We start from the raw sequence: 22,348 nt of genomic DNA, 5'->3' as shown, positions 1-22,348 counted from the left end.
GTCTGGCGGAATGGGCCAAAATTCCAGCAACTTTTTGTGAGAAGCTTGTGGAGCTTTATAATGGAGGTACATTTGTGTTTTCATGTAACCCTATAATATTAACACTAGATTATATCTTAATAACTACATTAATATTTTTAATAATGTATCTGTATGCGGCCTGGGTAGCTCAGCGAGTACTGACGCTGAGTCGCGTGTTTGAATCCAGTGTGTGCTGAGTGACTCCAGCCAGGTCTCCTAAGCAACCATATTGGCCCAGTTGCTAGGGAGGGTAGAGTCACAAGGGTAACCTCCTCGTGGTCATGATTAGTGGTTCTCTCTCTCAATGCGGCACGTGGTAAGTTGTGCGTGGATCGCGGAGGGTATCATGAGCCTCCACATGCTGGGAGTCTCCGCGGTGTCATGCACAACAAGCCACGTGATAAGATGCGTGGATTGACGGTCTCAGAAGCGGAGGCAACTGAGATTTGTCCTCCGCCACCCGGATTGAGGTGAGTAACCGCACCACCACGAGGATCTACTAAGTAGTGGGAATTGGGCATTCCAAACTGGGAGAAAGCGGGATTAAAAAATAATAATAATACAAAAATAATGTACCTGTATTGGGACTAGAGGCGAATCGTGATTGGTGGAGGCCCTGGAGGAGAAGCCAGCTGATTTGTTTCTTATTGCCCACCTGGAGAATGGTACTGATGACATCATTGAGACTAAGGAGAGGGACTCTGCCTTTAGAAGTCAGGTAGGATAGGATGAAAGCTGTCTTTTCCACATTAGCCTGTAGAGGGCATACAAGAACAGGGGACAAACTGAGCAGGTGGTTTTGGGTTGTACAGTACATTTGCTGACTCAACGTTTTCAGCCTCTGTCAGTGTACTTTTGAAAAGGTAATTAAATTTGAAAATTGCTCTGGGTTGGCTGTAACCTGATATTATAAATTTAGAATCATCAGAAGCTACTATATGCTCTTACCTTGAATTATGATTATCACTAATTATAATGAAAAAAGAAGAAAACCTTCCATGGATGAATAATTTTATCATATAAATATTTAAAGAGCTTATTATTTAGCTACTGGTAGAACATTTACAAACTTAATAAAACAGAACTCCAAAATAAGACTTTATTATTAACTAATTATTAACTATTAATTACAACTCACGACTTCATGAGGAAAATCACGAATATTACGGTGATCAGTGTGGACGCACCTCAGTGACTTTGACTATACGGTCTATCTCTGTGTCGCTCATTTCAGACAGACATGAACATATCTCTTCATACAGGTGCACCTCGCCAGCCTACAGAGAACAGACAAACATGGCACGTAAAAATGGACAAAAAAACATGGTATAAATAATTGTCCCTTTAAAGACCCCATGAATGGTTTTAGGAATTCAGTTTTCTGTCCTGTGTTAATGTATTTTTTAAAAATCATGTCCTTTTTTCATTGATTTTTCAACTTGCCATTGCTAGTCAGTAGCAGCTTGTACAGAAGATCCATGGCCCACACATGGCCTAAAAGCCACAAAGCCTCAATTTACATTTCATAGTGTCTTTAAACCACAATGACTGTGTCACATCTTTTTCTTACATAAGGTAACTGTTGTGATATACCTGTATATTGTCAGGTAAGAGGTTGTAGATCTTTTCAGTGGTAGAGCAAAGGGTGGTCCAGCAGTTCTGGGGAGGGTTGGGGACAGTCATGGCTTTGGACAGGCCGTGCAGGATGGAGAGGCAGAGGGGGAGGCGCTGGGGACGTGTGTCTGGATCAAACTGTTGGGCTGCAAGACTGTCCACATACACCTGCAGTTTGTCTTCAGCCACATGCTTCATCCAACAGCTCAGGCACTTGTACAGATGAGCCCTGGTGCGGAGCTGTGGAGAATGAACATGCCAGAGAATATACAAAATAGAACTTCACATGTATTGTGCATTAGGTCATCCTGTACTGAAGGAAGTGGTAAAGAAGAGAATGGGATTTGAGAACATTAAAAGACCGAGAGATAATTATAAAACATCTTAAACTACCTTAAAGGGATAGTTCACCCAAAAATGAAAATTCTCTCATTATTTACTAACCCTCATGATATCCCAGTTGTGTATGAACTTCTTTCTACACCAGAACACATTTGAAGAAAAATTAAAAAAATATCTTAGCTCAGTAGGTCCTTAAAATGCAAGTGAATGGTGATTTCTTGTTTGAAGCTCTAAAATCACAAACAGTCAGCATACACCTCATCGATATGACTCCAGCAGTTAATGTCTTCTAAAGCGATATGATCACTTTTGGTGCAATCAATATTCAAGATCAATATTTAAGTAATTTTTAACTATAATCCAACAATTCATGTAAGCTTCATGAGAAGGTGGAGTCCAAGCAGTCTCTCGTGTGACGTATTCACATTGCCATAATACAGATGTAATCTCACGTTCTCCACTCGGTTGAGACATCCAGGATAAGCACACAAATGCACCATTGTGAGTAAAGAAACAGATAAATACAGATCTAAACCAATACCAACCAAGCTACTGTACAGCATTCCTCCTTCTCACTTGTAAACAGCACTGCTCTTCTGCTGTGACTCACGCGCCTCAGTTCTCGCATTTTTAAATGCTAACACGATTACATCACACTCGTGTACTGCTCCTGACCGGAAGCATGATTTAGAGTATCTTTATCTTTTTCGCACCAAAAGCGATCGTGTCGCTTTAGAAGACATTAATTTTACAGTTGGTGTCATATGGATGACGTTTATGCTGACTGTCTGTAATTTTTGGAGCTTCAAAAATCGGATCACCATCCACTTGGACCTACTAAGCTAAGGTATTTTTCTATTTTTCTTCAAATGTGTTCTGCTGATGAAAGAAAGTCATGCATACCTGGGATATCATGAGGGTGAGTAAATAATGAGAGAATTTTCATTTTCAACTATCCCTTTAAAAGCTATATTCGACTTAAAGGAGCACTCATTAAAAACTTTTTAGACATAAAGAAATGAGAAACATATTACACTAGCATGTACATTCCCATGAGATGAAGACTCCAGTCATATCAGCAGCCTCATAAAAGCAGTTTTATTTTATATGGAGCAGGTCGCCTCATGGGTATTAAGTATTAAGATCACGACCAGCCGAATACTACTTTACCTCTGTAACCCCCCTGTTCCTGAACATTTTGCCATAGGACTTTAACTGCCATATAATTCAACTCAATATAAAAATAAATAAATAAATAAATAAAAAGACTGAATTCACCTTTAATGACAACTGGCATTGAAAGGGCAAATCAAGGAACTGACAATATAATATTCAAAATTTAAATAATAAACCCACTGAATATTGAAATATCTGATATATCTGTGAAGAAACTACAGTAATATACATAATAGCATCACAGTGTGCCCCCTCAAAGTTTGCAGTGCCATACTTGCAGAGGCATTTTACACAGAGAGAGACAACAAAACACTTACACTCAGGCTATGAACCAGGGGAGGTGCAAGCCAAATCCCAAGGAAAAGTGAAGCACTCTGGGAGGACTGGACCTGACTGGCGGCTAACTCTAAACAGTGATGCTGCACCTCCTCACCTATAGCAGAGATGGTTGATTGCTTTAAACATCATACATTCCGCGAGACAATAAATACTTGCAAAGAGGCATTTCCTTTAAATTCCTAATTTAATAGAATAAAGCAGTCAGTAATTAAAAGCTGTGCATTATAGTGATTTTACCAGAGTTAAGGGGTGTTGCAAGGCACAATTAATTAAAATAATTATAAGAAATTTTCTGAAAATATTTATAATACAACAGTTCAGTCATGACAACTCTCATGAAAGAATTATCATGTAAATGTGGGTATGACATATTGATAGGATATTGGTCTTGGCAAAGTAGATCTGCTACTCTGCTGCTGCAAAGCAAGTACAGACTTGCTACAGCTGAAACATACACAGACATACTGAGTTAGGCATGTGGACATGCTGCCTCTGCACATCTAGAAAAACACAAGACAAGTACTGAATGACATGCTGCACAGTTCGACATAAATACAATCCCAATTTAGCAGATCTAAAATTGTGGAGCTGGGGAGGATGGTTTCAAAGAAAACGGGACTGGTGTCTCTGCAGAACAAAAATAGCTGTTTCCCAATCAGTGGGCTTCTTCAAACCAGGATGGGTATTTTCAACTGCTGTACTTGATTTGCCTCCTACAAAGAGATTCCCTACTATAACTGGATAGTTGAAAAAATGCCCATTCTGGTTTGAAAACGCCCACTGGTTGGGAAATGTGCATTTTTGTTTCGCAGAGACCTATACTTCAAGAAAACTCTTGCAGCGCGCTTACTAGTAAACTAAGCAAATTTAAATGTAAGGCCAAGAAATAGTATGCAAGTATGCAAGTTGATTGGATACCCGATTAAATGTCAAAGGACCAATCAGCTTACACAATGTGAGCCAATTGACTTGACATATCATATGTGAGCAAGTTGATTGACAAACAGATTACAAGTTCAGAGAACCTATCAGCTTGCGCCATTCAGAGTTTCATGCCTGAACTTAGTAATTTAGTTCCAGTCCTCGAATCTGATTGGACAAGCAATGCTAATATTCCAAGAGTGCTAATATTTAGAATAACAACACTGGGACGCTTCTCTGTTTTTATCTGTGTTCGCAGAATTCTAAACAAACCGTTTTCGTTTTAAAACTCAGTTTTCACTTACCTAACATCATAATTTTCCAAAGTATGCTGTAATGGCTGTATGCCATTTTTGTTGGAGGAAAACTCTATTCTAGTGCAAATAAGAGGCGTAAATGTAGTGAAATAAATGTGTTTCCAAATGAAAACATATTAGTGTGGATGTGGCCTCAATCAGCGATTCATCGATTGATCCTTCTTTGGTTTTTTTTTTGAATATTTTCGTTAGCAGAGCAAAAATAGACAAAATACCTAGCCATATTGTGTCTAAAATGTAAGATAGCCGAAAGTAATTATGTTCATTATGTTACCTATGGGCTGTTGTTATTATAGAATTTATATTAACACAAAATATTATTAACATTAATATAGAATTCAGTTGATGTTTGGCTTGGAACGTGGCTCATCAGGTCAGATTTTAGAGCTGAAACTATCTGTTTAATGAAAAAGGTGAGATTAACACAAATGATTAATAGGTAGCTCACCAAAGTTGAGTCTCATCAGCGGGGAGAGAATGGCACTCCAATTGACTGGAGGATACTGGAAGCTTCCGCCAACTGTGCCTAATGCTGCTAGCACTGTCTTTACTAAGTGTGGAGGAGTGAACTCAGGCCCTGCACACAATCATAACATTAGTACACATCAGAAGCACTTCATTGGGCTTATTGCCTTTTTATTAGATAGCATAGTATAGGCTGACCAGAAATTATTGTGGAGAAACAAGGGGAACAGGATTGGGACATGGTGCAGACCACACCCCAACCTGTGAAAAACATTCCATGTTTCTAAGAGCACCAGTAGTCTGTGATGTCCTAAAAAAGTTGCTAATTTCTTTAGGAATTATGATTTCACACAGGTGTTACGGACAAATGTGTGCGAACGCATGATTAGTGAACAAGACCCAATATGCGTTACCTTCTGTGACATGGCTCTGACAACCCATTTAAAAAAAGAACATTGTATGGTTTTGTCGAGAGTGTATTATTGCTGGTTTGCTTAGCTATGGCTAGTGCATAAACAGACAGGGCTCGAGTTGAGGGGGGATGCGAGGGCATGCCATCTCCCTTGTTGCAAGAAATACCAAAAACGACCATCCCCTTTAGATCAATTGTGTCGTGTACTACTTAGAACTAGTCATGCAAGTAAAATATTTAATTCTCTATGTTTAATAAATAACAGATAATGGCGATTAGCTGCTCAGAATTAGATTTCGACAAGTGTGGGGTTGCCAGATTGCAAGTGGTGAAATCCCCCAATCAGATTTTAACATTTGCACAGTGTAATCTGTCAACCTTGAGCACACGAGCTCCACTGCGAAAAGATGCCGGTTCTCTGATGTTTAGCGATGGGTTGTCCACCCTAGTGTTCACATGAAATTTTGACCAATGAAGGTAATGTACGTTTACAAAAGTTTCACAGACTTTCAAAAATTTGGACTCAAGATGGCGCCGAGTATGGCTGCTGCGTTGCGAGCTCCGACACAACTTAGCAATGGTTTGTTTGTTTTGTTTACAATTCTTATGTTTCTTGTCTTGGATGTTGCCTGCCTTATTGTCTACGACAGACAAACACTTTTGGACATTGGCTCAGCGATCTCACACCGTAAACCGGACTTCACATTCCTCAATGCCGACCCGCTGTTTACAAACACGCAAGCGGAGCCCTTTGTCTGGGCAGCACGGCCGCGGAAACGCAGGAGGAAAAGGGGAAACAGAGCCGGCGTTCTCATCAGAGTAAGACGCCGCGCAAATCGACCCCCGCTACCCACTATTCTACTGGCAAATGTTCAGTCTCTGGATAACAAGCTCTGCGAGCTGAAAGCGCGTATCTCTTTCCAACGAGAGACGAGGGACTGCTGCGTTATCTGCCTTACGGAAACTTGGATGTCTGCGGAGATTCCAGACTCAGCCATTGAACCCGCGGGGTTTTCCATGCTCCGAGCGGACAGAGCGAAAGACCTCTCAGGTAAAACTAGAGGAGGTGGTGTATGTTTTATGATCAACAAATCCTGGTGCGATCAGAGGAACATACATTCTATCAAGTCTTTCTGTTCTCCTGATCTGGAATTTCTTATGCTTCTGTGTCGACCATTCTGGCTACCGAGGGAATTCACAGCGGTCATTATCACTGCTGTGTACATTCCCCCACAAGCCGACACAGACCAGGCACTCAAGGAACTGTATGGGAGTATAAGTGAGCAGGAAACCGCGCACCCTGAGGCCGCGTTCATTGTGACCGGGGACTTTAATAAAGCCAGTTTAAAATCAGTCGCACCAAAATATCACCAGCACATTAGTTTCAACACACGAGGGGACCGGGTTTTGGACCATTGCTACTCTCCGTTCCGGGATGGCTACAAATCCCTCCCCCGCCCACCATTTGGCAAATCGGACCACTCTTCCATTCTGCTTCTGCCCGCTTACAGGCAGAAACTGAAACAGGAAGCACCCACCCTCAGAACGATCCAGTGCTGGTCGGACCAATCAGACTCTACGCTACAAGACTGTTTCGATCGCACGGACTGGGAGATGTTCCGGTCCGCCTCTGATGACGACATCGAGCTTTACGCTGATAGCGTAATGTGCTTCATCAGAACGTGTGTAGAGGAAGTGATTCCGACCAGAACTGTGCGAATCTATCCGAATCAGAAGCCGTGGATCAACAGCGATGTTCGCGCAGCACTTAATGTGCGGACCTCCGCTTTTAATTCCGGGAACGCGGAGGAGCATAAACAAGCCAGTTATGCCCTCCGAAAAACTATCAAAACAGCAAAACGCCAGTACAGGAGTAAGATTGAAGGACAGTTTAACACCACCAACTCTAGAAGCATGTGGCAGGGAATTAACATCATCACGGACTTTAAAGGGAATAAAAACTCCGCCATGAACACCGCTGCCTCTCTCCCAGATGAGCTAAATACTTTTTATGCTCGTTTCGAGGGAAATAACACCGCCCTCGCGGAGAGAGCTCTCACGGCCGAAGCTACAGAGGTTAGTTCACTCTCCGTCTCTGTAGCGGATGTAACCCGATCATTCCGACGGGTGAATATCCGCAAAGCCGCGGGTCCAGACGGCATTCCGGGCCGCGTCATCAGAGCGTGCGCGAACCAGCTGGCTGGTGTTTTTACGGACATTTTCAACCTCTCCCTCTCTTTGTCTGTAGTCCCCACATGCTTTAAAACATCCACCATTGTGCCTGTTCCAAAACAATCGAAAATAACTTGTTTAAATGACTGGCGTCCTGTTGCTCTGACCCCCATCATCAGCAAATGTTTTGAGAGACTAATCAGAGATTACATCTGCTCTGTATTACCACTCAATCTTGACCCGCTGCAGTTTGCTTACCGTAACAACCGCTCCACTGATGATGCCATTGCATCTACAATACACACTGCTCTCTCCCACCTGGAAAAAAAGAACACTTATGTGAGAATGCTGTTTGTAGACTACAGCTCAGCATTCAACACCATAGTGCCCTCCAAGCTAGATGAGAAACTCCGGGCTCTGGGCTTAAACAGCTCGCTGTGCAGCTGGATCCTGGACTTCCTGTCAAGCAGACGCCAGGTGGTTAGAATAGGCAGCAACATCTCCTCATCACTGACCCTCAACACTGGAGCCCCGCAGGGCTGTGTTCTCAGCCCACTACTGTATTCCCTGTACACACATGACTGTGTGGCAACACATAACTCCAATGCCATCATTAAGTTTGCTGATGACACGACGGTGGTAGGTCTGATCACTGACAATGATGAAACAGCCTACAGAGAGGAGGTGCACACTCTGACACACTGGTGTCAGGAGCACAACCTCTCCCTCAACGTCAGTAAGACAAAGGAGCTTGTGGTGGACTTCAGAAGAAAAGACAGAGAACACAGTCCCATCACCATCAATGGGGCACCAGTGGAGAGAGTCAGCAGCTTCAAGTTCCTGGGTGTCCACATCACTGAGGAACTCACATGGTCCGTCCACACTGAAGTCGTTGTGAAGAAGGCTCATCAGCGCCTTTTCTTCCTGAGACGGCTGAGGAAGTTTGGAATGAACCGCCACATCCTCACACGGTTCTACACCTGCACTGTGGAGAGCATCCTGACTGGCTGCATCTCCGCCTGGTACGGCAATAGCACTGCCCACAACCGCAAAGCACTGCAAAGGGTGGTGCGAACTGCCAAACACATCATCGGAGGTGAGCTTCCCTCCCTCCAGGAAATATATACAAGGCGGTGTGTGAAAAAAGCTCGGAGGATCATCAGAGACTCCAGCCACCCGAGCCATGGGCTGTTCTCACTGCTACCATCAGGTAGGCGGTATCGCAGCATCAGGACACGCACCAGCCGACTCCATGATAGCTTCTTCCCCCAAGCAATCAGACTTCTGAACTCTTGATCTCCCACGATCAAAATACATCATCCCTGCACTTTATTACTCTTTTATCTCACACCGGACTGTCATAAATTATATTACTGTCATTATATTATGTCTCTCTTAACAACTGACTATCAACCGACAGCCTGAATGTCAATACAGTACAATACTGTACATTCTATATATATACTTTTTTCATATATATTTTAATTTTTATTGAATAATGTGTATCTATATAGTATCTATATAGTAAAAAACAAAAAAAAAACACAAAAAACAAAAACAGCATATTGTATACTGTGCAATGTATGTTATTATTGTATATTGTTGAGTGTAATTGTGTATAACAGATGTTTAAATTGTGTTGTGTTAATCTGATGTTTTAAGTTGTGTAATTATGTATAACAGATGTTTAAATTGTGCTGTGTTAATTTGATGTTTTAAGTCGAGTTTAATTATGTATAACAGATGTTTAAATTGTGTTGTGTTAATTTGATGTTTATTGTAGATTGGCGTATGTCTCATCACTGTCACGACTGCTATGTTGATCGGAACTGCACCCAAGAATTTCACACACCATTGCACTTGTGTATATGGCTGTGTGACAATAAAGTGATTTGATTTGATTTGATTTGAAAATGGCCAAGAGAACAATTAGAGGAAATCTTTTGTCTTTCTTTAAAAAGAAGAGTACACAAGGTAAGATATTGCTATAAAAAGTGTACAGTTACAGCATTTACATGTTTTTAACTCAAACCATTTTCAGGGTTTCGCCCATAAAATGGTTTTGTTTGTAGAACAACTTTTTACACCACTGTTTAAGCATCCTTCACAGAAAAAGCTCACACGTCCATTATTGGAGTAGAAAAAATGTGTTTTGTTCAGGTCATGGTGTAACCCTGAGATATCGTCTTAATAGTTATACCTTAATAGGGTATAAAAAAGATATTTTTACCTAGAACAATGTGTTAACCTCTGTAAATAGATACAAATAAAATTCGCCAATGTATAGTATACCTTTCCTTCCTGCTTCAGTGATGAAGTCTACACTTGCCCGGATGACACTTTTCTCTGGGAGGTAACCAAAGTCTTGAGGAACTGTGACAATTGGATGGAAAAGTATGTTTTATCTGTCTCCTTCACCAGTAGATGAATATGTATTTCAGTATGGACCATAAGCTATGCCAATGACACTAATACTAATAAAGACAAAGTTAGGAGTATCTTAAACTTTACTGCCATCTCACCTGCAGTTCGACTCTGGCTACTGGACATGTGGGCCAGATGCAGGTGTCCAAGCAGACATGCCCCGTTCGACTGCAGGCCAATCGTCCCCGAGAAAGTGATGATCTAGTGCAGAGGATGAGAGAAAGGCAGAGCGATTCTAACAATTTCAACACTTTTAATCAAACCACTGATTTGCTATAAAGTGAATCTTGTTTCATTAAATGATCTTGCTTAAAACCATTTCTGCTGTATGTGATGTTTCTAAATCCTTACCTGTGTAATGGCTCGTATGACCTCATTCAGTCTGCCCTGCTGCTGAGAAGATTGCTCTGATTCACTCTTTAGCTAATGGAGGTAAAAACACTTTATGAAGGTTAAAATATTTTGGCTTGATGAAGTCTTCAAAAAGTCTATGAACTTTTGATTTAATTATTTACACTAATGAAAATATCAGTCCTTATTAATAATAATAAAAACATGGAAAACCTTAAAGTTTAAGGGTATTTTCTTTAAATAAAATAAAATAATTTAAAATCCTTTAAATAAAATCAAACAAATAAATTCCATTTTAATGAAATAAGTTATCAGTTAACCCTTTTTTTGCTTGTTTTCCCCTACTTATCACTACAGGAAATAGTAACATATCAGATGTAAAGCGAACACTGAATAAACCACATTACGCACAACAAATTAAGCTCTAAGACAAATCGAAAACCTATGGTATGAATTACATTTTGCAATATAGACACTTACTTTAAAAAAAAAGTTATCCATTAATTAACTTCAAGTTACATCATCCTTTTAAATGGGGACACATTTCTCACTGGATTATTTTAACCCTATGGTGCCCTCATGTGGCTGAATACTGTTTCTTCCATATTAAAGCCTATGTATATTTTAATACAGCAGGTAGAGAGTTCTGTTTGTTTGAGCATCCAGACTAGCCCGGCAAAACAACACATCAATCAGTGATGCGAGTCTAAAGTGTGACTATTTGTTTGACCTGCCAATAGCAGATGGGGTTTGTTCAGGAAACCTGTATAAACAGTCATTATTTTTGCAATAAACTTTAGTCAGGTTAGAAGCCTAATTATTTTTTTTCTCGATTGAAACCGCTGTAGGCGACTGATGTACAATCTATCACAATCCATGTCTTCTAGAGTTTTTTTGTTTTGTTTTGTTTTTTTCACTGGAATTTTTTTGTTGTGACGTATTTTTAGTGTTTCATCAGCTAAGCGATCATTACCAAGGTATTACACTATCCCTCACAGCCTCCTTTACAACTGTAAAAAATTAAATATTACTAAAACCAATCCCCTTTGAAATTACACAACTTTAACTTTTACTTTGTGGAGAATGTCCTTACTAACACTTTTATATATACACTAAAGTTTAAAAGGAGTGCTTTTTTAAATCTTGGTTATTAGTACACTGGTCTAGGTGGATTTAAATGAGTTTAGCTTTCAAAGAGACAGTCGCCAGCTAAATGAGCTACAATCAGGATTTTATTCGAGGCTTTACCTCAAGAATTAATCTAATGATGTGGGTGTTTGAATGCACTAAAATGTGCTTTAAAGTGTTTCTTCAGTGAATTTAAGTTGCTTAAAGACACATTTCCACAAATCTTTTCATCTTTGGGGCGTCAGAGTAATCCGAGACATTCACAAGCCTCCGATTCACACTGAGAAAATCCTCCCAGACCGCTGTCAAGTTCTGCCGTTACTATGGTGACACTTCCTGGCCACCTTCCAAGTATGGTGCCATTTGCATTTAAAAGGCGAGACAGCATTTGGTCTGTGTGAGTGTGTGTGTTGTGTGTGTATGTATAAGTGTCTGGAAAGTGGGTGGGCATGGAGGAGTGTAATTTGCCATACAAAGACCAGCCTTGCACAGTTGTGGGGTGCAGAAAGGGCAGTGCCCACATGAGACAGGCATTTAGCTGGCATAATTAAAATCACCACAACATACGATAATGTATGTAATATTGGGTAGTAAATGAAAATGCAATCCAAAGGGATGTTTAGAGATATTTAATGAAAAAAAAAAAAAAAAAAACATTCTAGCTGTAGAAAGTAAAATGTATCCCAATATTAGTGTTGCACAGAAAATAACAATAAAAGCACATGCCAAGGCATATATTGTAAAATGGAATAGTCACCATTATAATGGCAGGTAAAAATATACCATATAGGGCTTGAAAAAACATGAATTACACATTAAATTACCTGAATGAGAGCAGTCTCTGATCCCACTAATGCGATCAGTCCATTGAGGGCAGACAGCCTCTGCATTGTGGGACAACCCTGAGAAACATTTATATAGAGAGCTTAGTTTTCCATCAAGATACAGTGTGGATGTCTGAACTTTCAAGACCAAAACCAAGATCTAGACCAGCTTTGAGCAGACAAAGACTCCTTTTAACCCTAAAACCTGGTCTTGTGCCTAGATTAGACCTTGATATAAAGTAGTTCACATAGTATGGTAAAAAAAAACTAAAAAAAAAAAACACTGTTTCAGACCAGTCTGTTAACAGAGAGATAAACTACAGTACATACAATATTTGTACATTTACTTCCTTAGTACCACAGTTTTTTAATCAAGAAAACTTTGGTGTGGATACAAATCCTGATGTCAAGATCACTTAAATAATAATTAGTTTGCCTTCACACACAAGGAAACACTAAATATGCATATTATATTGATATACATTTGGATTCATATGACAATGACATCACTTTAAGAGGTATATATCACCTCTGCCAGCAGTATCTTGGTCCAGGCAGCCAACAAGCGAGGCTGGATGTCCACAGCTTTACCATGACCACAGGAAGAGAGACCATACACTGTCAGTCCCAATGCCAAAGCAAAGCCTGGTGTCTACAAAACACACAAATAATCTAAATACATGTCTGACGGGAGCCACAAAGACCCCACTCTTTTGTGGATTTATTTTGTATTAATATTTATTATATTAATAAATATTATTCATATTTATTCATTAAAAAAATATATATATGTGTGTGTGTGTAGGTGTATTCTTTTTTGCCAGTCATGCAAAAAAATACAAAAATACACACATTTCTTTTTTTAAATATTTAAAATACAAAAATGATCACAAATAATTTCCAATCCTTTAAACCACACTTAGTTCGGGACACATTCTTCATCAGGGAAGGCAATCTTAAATTTAAGGTTTAAGCCTGGTTTATAATGCAACCACTTGTTTGTGAGGATTCGCACAAAAACTGATGTCATTGCGGCTGTCGACTAGCCTTTGCGAGGCTCCGGCATCGGAGGCCCCATTTTCTCCATACAACGGCTTTCAGCACCACCGCACCTGAACAGCTGGAAATGTGTAGAGAAAGACGTTGCCAAAGCAAAAGGCAAAAAGTATCACTCTATAAAACAGCACAGCACATCATTACAATTTAGAATGATTTGAAGTGAAGGCGTGAAGTGCTGTTTGAGCATGCGGTCCATAAGGTACTGCTTGACGTGAGAAGTAGTTGCGGTTCTGTCCCTTCGCCTGATTGATTTGGGGACAGGACACTGTAATGGCACCTGCATCATCCAACGGCTTAGAGTACGTCATTTGTGCACCTTTCACTGAACGTGCACGTGCAGAACCAGAACCCAGCTCGAGATGTAATGCACATAACAATAATATTTTCTATGTGAGCGTGTGTGTAGTAAACTCAATCATTTTGTATTTATTCCATGTTTATAAGGACATTTTTTCGTAAATTCAGAATACATTTTAGTGCAAACTTATTGATGAATAATGATTTCTTCGTGAAACGTTTGTACTCAGATTTCACCCACAAATACTTGTGTATGCACAGTTAGTAAATGAGGCCCAATGTTTTCACAGTGAAATTACCTGTTGCAGCTCCTCAGTTCTTGTTTAGAAAGACAAGAAAGCCTATTTATGTGGGCCTGGGTAGCTCAGCGTGTATTGACGCTGACTACCACCCCTGGAGTTGTGAGTTTGAATCCAGGGCGTGCTGAGTGACTCCAGCCAGGTCTCCTAAGCAACCAAATTGGCCCAGTTGCTAGGGAGGGTATAGTCACATTGGGTAACCTCATCGTGGTCGCTTTAATGTGGTTCGCTCTCGGTGGGGCGCGTAGTGAGTTGTGCGTGGATTCCGCGGAGAATAGCTTGAAGCCTCCACACGCGCTATGTCTCCGCGGTAACATGCTCAACAAGCCACGTGATAAGATGCGCGGATGACGGTCTCAGATGCGGAGGCAACTGAGATTCATCCTTCGTCACCCGGATTGAGGCGAGTCACTACGCCACCACGAGGACTTAGAACGCATTGGGAATTGGGCATTCCAAATTGGGGAGAAAAAAAAAAAAAAAAAAAAAAAAAAAGAAAGCCTATTTATTCTTACTGGATTAGCTGATATTCTGTCTGCACTGCGGCTGTCTGTCATTTTGGAGAAGTGTGCAACCGCGGTGCGCATCAAGTATAAATGTCTCTGTCTGTCGAGAGCTGCGAGAAGCACTGCGGTGCCAGGCAAAAGTATAAACAAGGCTATTAATACCTTAATCTCTAAGTTTACGCTTAAAACGTTAAAGTCTCTGGATATGTAAATTAGGCATATGTGGTATCATTTGAAAGCTTAAAATATGAATTTTTCATTGAACACCATCACTTTTGCATTTATGTTACATAAAATAACAAATTAAGCCCTGAAAACATATATCGCATATAGGCGCCACCTAGAGGTAATGTGGTAGAAATATTAATATGAATATGAAAGTTTTTTACATGGCACTTAAACAGACAAGTCATATTGTATATCAAATAAAGCTCTCATTCTCAGGAATGCTACTTTACAGTTTATTTTGTTGCTCTAATACCACAGTTCGAAAGACTTTTGAAAAAATCATAACATGAAATATGATTTCTGTAAGACATCAAATACAAACATGTTTTTTATGCACTGATCACTGCTTCTGTAAGCCCCAAGTAGCCATAAACATTATATCTGCTCTTACATTAGGCAGTTTTCTACAAAATGAACCATTTTTACTTGTCTGTGAGCATGCTTGGGTGAATAATCCAATGTAAGATATTACATTGGATTATTCACCCAAGCATGCTCACAGACAAGTAAAAATGGCTCATTATGAAAAATCATTGAAAAAAATGTTTTCATCTATTAATGATAAAATGTTATATATCATCACATAGGGGAGGATCGCAGCTTTCTAATAACAACTAGACTGAGCTTTTAGTCCAATCAGAGGCTGAGATATCTGATGAAACAATTGGGGTGGTGTCTATAGACAAGCACATCTGTGGGGCCTGAGTGCAACATAAATTTCAGATCTGTATATTACGTTGGAAGGTGACAGAGGAATAATTATTTTTCCTAGGACTTACTGTCATCTAGTGAAATGAAATTCAAATTTTCTAGTGAGACAGAGTGAAAAAACAAGAATTACATGCTTACGAAGGTCCACAAATATATATATTTTTTTTTTTTATTTGGGGGGTTTTCTGAAAAATGAGACCAATTTTTTTGCAATTAGTCTATGTGTGAATGTAAGCTTTTAAATTTCAGTGTGAAAAATTTCAGGTGGTAGCCTAAGAATGCACCAGAGTTTAAGGTTAACTAGATTCTCTTTGATATTCTGGGGGCTGGATTCACAAAACATTCTTAAGATTAATATTCTACCTAACTACTATTTTCTTATTTTCTAAAATATTGCATTCCTGAATAGACTTCTTATGAATGTTCTTATCATTATTATTAAACTGTTAACATTTATAGCTAGATACTGTACCTTTCTATAATTTATCCGAAGATCTATCTTATTTTTGTTTCTTATGGAGATTTTCATGAATTCATCCCCTGGTCCCTAGACATGGCGTGGGTCCCTCCTTCAATTTAAGTACATGGGATTTTTTTTTTCACCAGTTTTTGTCTGCCAGGTGGAAACTTTAGAAAATGAATGGCACATGTGATTTGACGTGTCATTTATGTCCATAGCGCACAAATGGTGTGGGTTGACTTTTGCACCAAAGTTTAACACTTTGGATAAAGAACAAATCACTAAACCCCAAGTATATGAAATAGTAATAGTGATACTTCCCTTAGAAGCACAACTAAAAATGGGATGGCATTTATCTTAGTGTATTATTATTATTCAAGTGCCTTATATCATAAGAACACCTCAACTCTCACCTGTTGGCTTTCCTCTGTCAGAGAGCGAAGTGTGTTCATGATTTCCTCTGCTTTAATGGCCTCAATAATGCCAGAGCTGAATGCTGATACACCAACACACGCCACAGAATAGGCCAAAACCTGAGACAGAACAGACAGAGACACGGATTGCAAGCAATTACGACCAACGAAAATATTCCACTAAAAGTGGCGATATAAAGGGGAAACACAACAAAACATTTAACACTTACATTATTTCAAAATTTGAATGAAAAATAGTGTTTAAAACGACACTCATGTTGATGTGTTCAGACAGCACTAGCAGCATCTCTTTGTAGGGGTGGTCTGGTGAAGTGTTTAAAGCTCAGAGCTGGTATCGTAAAGGCTGCTGGTACAATCCCCACAAGGAACAAGCAATGAGCCACCACCATTGTTCCCTTGAGCAAGGCACCTAACCCGAATTTGCACCAGACAGTTTGGATTAAAGCATCTGCAACATGACTACATACTGGGCTATAAGCTAACTAATTACCAAGTTTTGTAAAAATGAATGGCATGTCAGAAGTGGACATGTTCACACTTGTCTTATGTGAACATCAGATTAGCGATTTGTAAACACTGTTCAGCTGAAGCATAACGAGGCAAATTGCCAAAGCACTTCTCCAGTAAAGGTATTAAACACCACCTGACAAGTACCACACCCCAGTCAATATGCCCAAAATAGATCAGCATGCCAAAAGAAACAAAAAGAAAATTTCACATGTCAACTAGTTTATTCAGGAACATGTGGCCCCCTTAATCCACATTGGGGCAGTAGTATGGAAGAAAATTTACGACAATTGTTTTAGACACGAAAAAGCACGCTGAATTGCAAAAATTGAAAAATAAATGCATTGCATTAAAAGTGCTTGCATTTTTGGGGGATGCAGTTTCATATGGTTGTACGTTAAAACTGTGAATATTTCAACTGAAAACATTTCACACAAAATGTCATCATTAAAAATTCAATAATAATTATTCACCTTCCAAAATTCAGTTCCAAAAAAAGTTGTATTCTTTATTTCATCCATTTGCCTCTAAAATTTCAGTGGTTAAAATTCGGTTGGAAATACAACTTTGCACATCCTGGCATTGCAGGAAAAGCAGTAGAGTGCCGATGCACAATCTTCACTCTCTGCTAATAGGCTTCACCACTAGGTGGTGCATTCGGGTGTTGGTGAAGTTCAATAGCAGCAGGGAGAGGATTTATACAATTGCCAATTTGATAAATCAATTTGATAAACAATAAAGTCATCTTAAACAGTTTCTTCAATATGAAACACAACTTCACTTTGTGTATCATCTTCCGTTTTAATGTACAACAGTATCTGTTCAAGGCATTTGTCAGGACACAGTGTTCCTGATTTATGAGGGAAATTTATGAGCCATTCAGGCTAATGGTTAATATACACAACTCAAGCCTAAAGAGAGTTTTATTTTAAATGTTATTGTTTTCATTGTAGGACGTTAGATTAGTCTTCATTCTGTATTTTAAGCATAATGCAGTTGTAGACACCATTACCTTTTCATATTTTGTTTAAAAAAAAAACAAACAAAAAAAAAACATTTAGTTATTTAAAATGCATTAAAATCAGATGAAGTCTGGTTCTGGTCACATAGTCAAGGAAAGGATAAAAGAGGATTGTAACTTGTGGTCTTCATCTTTTTCTCTGGCTCACTCTTTTCTCTAGGGTTCTGCTCTTGGGCAGCTGGGTTACAGGCCATCAGGCCAGACTCCAGCCCTCAATGGTATCTCTATATACCCTTTCTCTCTCTTTCTGTATTTTGATCTCCTACACTCTTTTCAGTATGCATACTGGTTTCATCTACACATTTTATACATCTTATTTATAACAATTTCATCTAAATTGTAACCATCTGATGATTTTAAGACATAAACGTTATTAAACACTTTCTCTTTTATCCATGTCTAGTTCAATGTCCCTATGTAAACTATATGTACATTCAAGTGCTACATAGTGTATTGCAATACGGTCATAATATGGTTTTAAACAATGCTCTCCCACATATTTAGCTATTCTAACTGCACATATTTCTGAAGTTGGTATTAGTAGCAGAAGGTGGTAATAGACAAGAAATGCAGACTTTTATACCATCTTGCTGTTAACATTTCTTCAGTCACTTTGCCATTCCAACAGCTGATCGATCCACTGTAGTGAAAACCCGCCTTACAGTTTAATTGATTTATAAAAACGAACTACTGTCCGTTGAACGCAATGCAGGTGGGACTTCAACAACCCTACTAATGAGAGCCAAATGAGATGACACAGATTGGGATAAAGGTTTATTTGGCGAGGACCTCTCCCTGTCGTTCTTTGTTTTTATCAACACCCGTTTGCACCACCTAGTGGTGAAGCATAGTAGCAGCAAGTGAAGACTGTGCATCTGCACTCAACTGCTTTTCCTGCAATGCCAGGATGAACAAGGTTGAATTGGAATATATAGGCTATAAAAACAGCCCTCTACATTGCGAATAAATCACTCGCATATGCAACTAAATTTCATGCTATGCAACTTAAATATGTCTGTTATTAGCGAGTGGCTAGTAAATGTTTAGATTTTACTAGCCAGAGATTGAGTTGTGTAGTGGCGAAGAAGAACTTAGACACCGCAATACTTTTACTGAATAAGAAGCTGGATTCAGCCTCATCTTGAATGCCTGTTGTGTCTCGTGAGTACGCACTCTGAAGGCAAATTTATTATTTTGGCTGCAGTGGGTCCTGAGGTGTCTTGATCGCAGTGTCACCATCACTTTAGTTGAGCAGTGATATGCCATAATTACATTTACATTGCATTTAACGACGTCAGCTCTAATTTTGCTAAAACTTTTCCACAGACTGTTTTCACAACAGTCTCTGTTTTAAAGCATGGCTAGAGATCAGTGTAATGCACCTGTTGGACATCTGTTAGAAGGTAAAAGTGTTGTAAAACTCGAGAGCTTGTAGATTTGATTTTAAGAACGTGTATAACAAATATTTGTACAAGCAGGTCATACACATTATGCAAGTAGAAGTTTCCTTTTGCTTCGTTCTGTGTATTGTGTGTCCAAAGAATGTCTCTGTAGAGCCGAGGAGGGCGGGGCCGGGTTGGAATGAGACACACCCGGTCCCCAATCAGCCTGATGGGGCGTGCGAGGGATAAAGGCGGCCGGGGACGACAGTTCGGGAGAGAGAGAATTACAGACAGCTGTGCTGTGTTTTTAGTTGTGTGTTTTTGGTTGGGTTTTTGGTTAATAAATTATTATTTAAGTTGTCAAGCCGGTTCTCGCCTCCTCCTTTCCTCTAAACCCCTTTACACTGGTGCCGAAACCCGGGAAGGAGGAGGGATTCCCGTCGCAGAGTCCTCGACACTGCCGTCCACCCAGGGGAGTGCCGCTGCCGTCCGACGGGGGGGACGGAGTAGCCCGACTACCCGGACGCGGGGAACGGCCGCCGTCCGCGAGGCGAGTGGGGACGGGACTCCCCGACCGCCTGGAGCGAGGGAGCCGCTGCCGGGGGCGGAGGAGTGCCCTGCCGTCCCCCGGGAACGCGGAGGGGTCGAGAGAAGACCGCCGTCCGCGGGGGGAGGAGGGAAGTGACTCCCCGACCGCCTGGAGTGGTAGGGCCGCTGCCAGGGGCGGAGGAGAGTCCCCACGGGACGCCGGGAACGCGGAGGGGCGTTCTGTCCGCTGGGGGTCGGAGGTCTGACTCCGGTCCGCCCGGGGAGGAGCGGCTGCAGTCCGCCTGAGAGGGTGGAGTAGTGATCGAGGACCACGCGACGGCGCATCAGAGAACCGGTGAGGTTTTTTTTCTCTCTCTCCTCTCTGCCGCTCCGTGTTGGCCTTTCCCTCGCCATTTTGTGTTGTTTTTTCTCCTCCCAGGTCGAGGAAGGCGGGGAGGACCCGCCGGCAGTCGGGGCATAAGGCACGCCCCCCCACCCGGAGAGGAAGGGTGGGGGGGATGTACGTCATGCCGGGGGGCTCCCCGGCCTGAGGCAACGCCGGGAGGAGTGTAGAGCCGAGGAGGGCGGGGCCGGGTTGGAATGAGACACACCCGGTCCCCAATCAGCCTGATGGGGCGCGCGAGGGATAAAGGCGGCCGGGGACGACAGTTCGGGAGAGAGAGAATTACAGACAGCTGTGCTGTGTTTTTAGTTGTGTGTTTTTGTTTGGGTTTTTGTTTAATAAATTATTATTTAAGTTGTCAAGCCGGTTCTCGCCGCCTCCTTTCCTCTAAACCCCCTTACAGTCTCTTTTAATATCCATCTGTTATTTACAGTTATTGGTGATCAAAAATCTAAAAAGAAACATTACTTCTAATCATACATTGCACGGATGTAATACTCAATGTAGACTAAATGCAAATCGCACAAGTGCATATAAACAAACATGTAACAAAACGTAGTAATGTAGTAAGTGTAATAAATGTTTAAATACATAAATGTTTAAAGGCACAGTCATACATTATGAAATATTTTAACTTCAGAAAACACTGTAAATATTAAAGAATTTAACGATCAGGCTCATGCCACATCTATGCAATGGTTTGGTAAATATGTGTTGTTGTTGTTTTGTTTTTTTTGGCATAACAGTTTTGATATCCACAATTTTCCTGAGCAACCACTTAGCAGCACCATGATGATTCTAATTGCCTGTTTTCTGTTTCTGGTCTTGAGACGCAAGGTAAAAACTACCAAAACAAGCGATCCAAACACAGAACAACAACAATTAATGTGTTATTTGGAGTAAAAATGAATTTCAGGCTCAGTTGAAGTACAACTCAAAGTTGAAGTACAACTCAAAGTAGTTAATGATATCAACATATCAAACCTCTGACCATCGCTTCCTGTCTACCCACTTAGGTGAGGCCCTGTCAATAAAAACGGTCATCTCGACTCTGTGAAGTATTGGTACTATAGAGCCACATGTTTTTTGACAACTTTACACAAATGTAATACTTTAAACATCACATTACCCGCTAAGAATATACAACGGTGCAAGTGAAAACACTGGAGAACGGAAACTGAAAACAGGCGAATCCTGGAACATTTCCGCATTCAGGAAAAAGGTGGATAGTGGCACTTAAATTATTATTTTTTTAAATAAAATTATTAAATAATTGATATATGTGTAATTCTGTTTTCATTATTAGGTTCCAACCTTGTGAATATTTAGTTTAAAATGTGTATGAAATTTTAAATAGTGACAACAGCTTTTATCATTACTGAAAATGCAATTTTCATGTAATCGTATAAATTGATAGAATGTGAAAATTGTACATTTGTTCTCAAGCTAAAATGTGATTAAAATGATCAAAAGTGAAATATGAAAATAAAATGTACAATCTTGCATACTGTATTGCATGAAGTCATATATATGAATACTAACATAAACAAACAAAAATTTACTAGCCAACGATGATTCTTTCTCCAACATGTTAATAGAGGGTTGAAAAAGCTGATTAGCTAAATACTTACAAATAGAGCATTGGAACAGAGCCAAGCCTGTCATTTCATAATAAATGTTTGATGGGGTGTTTTGAGCTTGTTTGTAATTAAAAGTAAATTTTTCCACTACATTTTTCTGATTATTATTGGGATTTTGGTTGCACAATAAACTGCTTTTGGGATTTTATTCATTTAAGACTCTTGTAGCCTCAATGACTGTGCTTGTCAAAGTAAAGAAAGACAAAAATATTTAATCTTCTATGAATCGATAAAATAAAAAAAATTAAAAACTATCAGTCGATCAACCGGTTTTCTGCCTTTTCCACTACTTTAGTTACTGGTATTGTCAAAATCCACTATTGGTTGGCCTCTACAAACACAGATGCTACAAGAGTCCAAAATTAAC

The 22,348-nt window shown here is 40.0% G+C and overlaps 1 protein-coding gene across 2 annotated transcripts in view; it reads right to left on the bottom strand.

Annotated features, from left to right (window-relative positions):
* Nucleotides 1-22,348, bottom strand: part of LOC127450225 (focadhesin-like) — a 106,197-nt gene that overhangs the window by 6,884 nt on the left and 76,965 nt on the right. For both annotated transcript variants that reach the window (XM_051714182.1, XM_051714260.1), the window contains 11 exons: nucleotides 16,480-16,599; nucleotides 13,036-13,158; nucleotides 12,507-12,584; nucleotides 10,555-10,626; nucleotides 10,302-10,404; nucleotides 10,072-10,152; nucleotides 5,179-5,307; nucleotides 3,471-3,586; nucleotides 1,615-1,875; nucleotides 1,209-1,298; nucleotides 598-775 (listed from right to left, as the gene is read on the bottom strand). In XM_051714182.1, coding sequence (XP_051570142.1) covers nucleotides 598-775; nucleotides 1,209-1,298; nucleotides 1,615-1,875; nucleotides 3,471-3,586; nucleotides 5,179-5,307; nucleotides 10,072-10,152; nucleotides 10,302-10,404; nucleotides 10,555-10,626; nucleotides 12,507-12,584; nucleotides 13,036-13,158; nucleotides 16,480-16,599 — 1,351 coding nt within the window. The remainder of the gene's footprint in view (nucleotides 1-597; nucleotides 776-1,208; nucleotides 1,299-1,614; nucleotides 1,876-3,470; nucleotides 3,587-5,178; nucleotides 5,308-10,071; nucleotides 10,153-10,301; nucleotides 10,405-10,554; nucleotides 10,627-12,506; nucleotides 12,585-13,035; nucleotides 13,159-16,479; nucleotides 16,600-22,348) is intronic.

This window comes from Myxocyprinus asiaticus, chromosome 1 (genome assembly GCF_019703515.2).
Source record: "Myxocyprinus asiaticus isolate MX2 ecotype Aquarium Trade chromosome 1, UBuf_Myxa_2, whole genome shotgun sequence".
NCBI lineage: Eukaryota > Metazoa > Chordata > Actinopteri > Cypriniformes > Catostomidae > Myxocyprinus > Myxocyprinus asiaticus.
This window is presented reverse-complemented; position numbering and strand designations above follow the sequence as displayed.